Here is a 2,518-nt window from a genome sequence, read left to right as displayed (position 1 = left end):
TTATCCCTTCTAGGATATTGGGACTTGATGATGGATAAGTCTTCTTAGCTACCCACATGTTTCACGTGTTCAAGCATGGTTCTAGGTTCATTGTTACGTGAATGTATATATGCTAAAAAAGTAAATATTAATTGACTCAATAACATAATTGAATAGAAAATATCGTATGGCAATGGCCAGAGGTTCTGGATATACCTTACACATGAATGAATGATTGATCCTTTTTCGCAGCATCAATCATTGAATTGTACCTTGCACTGCTTTTAAAGTAGATACACAGCTCTCAAAGCACACCCAACATCTTCTCCTCTCCTTTCAACTGAATAGCTCTTAAGATGGCTATTGTGCCATTCAACAGTTGACATTGTGAAAAAAAATCAACCATTCTTTGGTACGAACGTTACAATTCAAACCCATAGCCAAGATGAGGCTTCTCTCACAGATGTTGCAATTCGATCATTGTGGTAAAAGGGCACAGCAACACTCTCATGCTAGGAATGAGATACACTTGCTAATAAAAGAAAAAACAATGGTATGATATTTTGGGATTAATATATCAACCTGAAACTTTGCTTTATATGCTGTCACGTTAAAGTCTGTCTGGCCTGCCAGGATGGGCCTTAAGGAGGTCTATTGCATCACTGGATGCATCTTGATTTTAAGTGACAAGCGAGTCACTCTCACCTTAGGTTTATTCTAATCATCACACACCCCGCTTAAAAACAAAAGGTTTTGTTCGTATCTAAATTATAATCCAATTCTCAACATGTAATTGATGTACAAATCACCAAACGAGCCAACTTATTGGATCTTTTCCCTAATTTTTTGAATCTTTTGTTCTCATCAAGAAGAAAAGTTGAAGCTACTATTATTATGTGCAACGAGAAAAAGGTTAAACCAAGACAATAACAAACATATTTTCTATTTAATTTCTAGAGATTAGTGATGAACTTTCACCAGTACAAGTAAAACAATCAATCATCAAGGTTATTAAAAGAGAGACCACATAGACCACGCGCTTAGGTATTAGTTTAAGCCTTTTAACATGCACGTCTATGCCAAGAAGCACTTTATTTAAGTAATCTAGATGTCATGGTTTAGGCCTAAGGGTGGATCCTAGCGTGTGAAGCATGTAGGTATCAGAAAAATATAAAAAAACTCTTATACTGAATCCAATCAATATATAATCACGGTGTGTAGTGGGCTCACAAGGTAAAATATAAATATCAGGAGACAGATAAGGTGTATGCTTAGTCTAATCTTATACCTCTCCCAATCAATTTACAATCATTAACATAGCATGTATAGGAATTGCATTCTATACTACCCGAAAGCTAATTAGAGATAAGAGAGAGTTTGAAAAAGATCAGGAGACTGGAGATTCCCGCTACAACTTTCCTTCTCCTTGTCTTATCCTAATTCCTAACAGAACTCGGATAAACCCCGCCCCTCCCTCCCTCTATAAAGTCCCCCCAAACCCTTCCTCCCTCTTCATAGCCTCAGCACTTCATCCTAGTAATTGACTCCGTACCTCTCTTTCTCTTGTCCCTCACGATGTCTAAGGTTTTGGTCAGCTCTCTCTTCTCTCTCAGGTAATTACTAAAGCCACCAGTAGTTTTTGCACCTTAATTCATCAATCTTAATCAATATTACTCCCTATATACATATACATATACATATACTATCCTTTTCTTTGCGTCTCTTCTTTTTTCTTACTCTTTTTATATGTCGTTTTACAGCGGGAGGTGTTACAGTGTGGCGGCGGAGAGTGCACGTGCCGTTCCGGGGGTGGCGAAGAGGGCGGCGGCTGCGACGGAGAAGACGGCAATGGAGTCGGGTGGATCCGCTAAGAAGGAGATATTCTGGATGAGAGACCCCAAAACGGGTTGTTGGATCCCCGAAAACCGGTTCGACGAGGTCGATGCAGCGGAGCTCCGAGCTCGATTGCTTCCGAAGAAACATTGAGAATATATATTTAATAGATATGTAAAAAGATCTATATAATCTCTCTGTCTCTTTTTCCTCTTTTTTTTCCCCTTATATTTCGCTTTTTGCTTTTTGTATCAATGAAGAATGATTAAAAGGTGGTCAGTAAAAGTTATACTCTGAGAATTTTGGGACTCGATCACTTGTTTGGCAGTTCAATCTTATTGTGTGTGTGTGTGTATATATATTTATAATTTTGACTCGAATGAGTCGACGTACCTGTTGGTTCTGGACGAAGTGGGAAAGGAGGGTATTTTCTTGATCCTTTCCTTGAGAGGGCCGGAGAGTGGATTGGGTCGTTTAGGCTTTCCTCTGGGCTGGTTGGTCCCAAAAGATTCGAAAGGAAACAGTGCGTAGATTTAGTTGAGAAATCGTGTATACATTTGTTTTCATCAATTTTGTTTCAATAAATACATTGTAGACTTCTTCGAGAAGATAGTGCACTTTTTTTTTTTTCTTTTCATCAATTGAATTTGATTCCCATAAATCATTGCGTCTTTTTTTTTTAAAAAAAAAAAATCAATGTCTTCAT

At 38.0% G+C, this 2,518-nt stretch overlaps 1 protein-coding gene across 1 annotated transcript; it reads left to right on the top strand.

Moving 5' to 3' along the window:
* The first annotated feature begins 1,453 nt into the window (after window positions 1–1,453).
* On the top strand, window positions 1,454–2,136 carry LOC105056673 (late embryogenis abundant protein 2-like). Its single transcript, XM_010938961.4, has 2 exons — window positions 1,454–1,592; window positions 1,740–2,136. Exons 1-2 carry the CDS (start codon window positions 1,555–1,557, stop codon window positions 1,963–1,965), a joined length of 264 nt encoding a protein of 87 aa, XP_010937263.1. The 5' UTR covers window positions 1,454–1,554; the 3' UTR covers window positions 1,966–2,136.
* The last annotated feature ends 382 nt before the right edge of the window (window positions 2,137–2,518 follow it).

Source organism: Elaeis guineensis, chromosome 13 (genome assembly GCF_000442705.2).
Source record: "Elaeis guineensis isolate ETL-2024a chromosome 13, EG11, whole genome shotgun sequence".
In the NCBI taxonomy this organism is placed as follows: domain Eukaryota; kingdom Viridiplantae; phylum Streptophyta; class Magnoliopsida; order Arecales; family Arecaceae; genus Elaeis; species Elaeis guineensis.
This window is presented reverse-complemented; position numbering and strand designations above follow the sequence as displayed.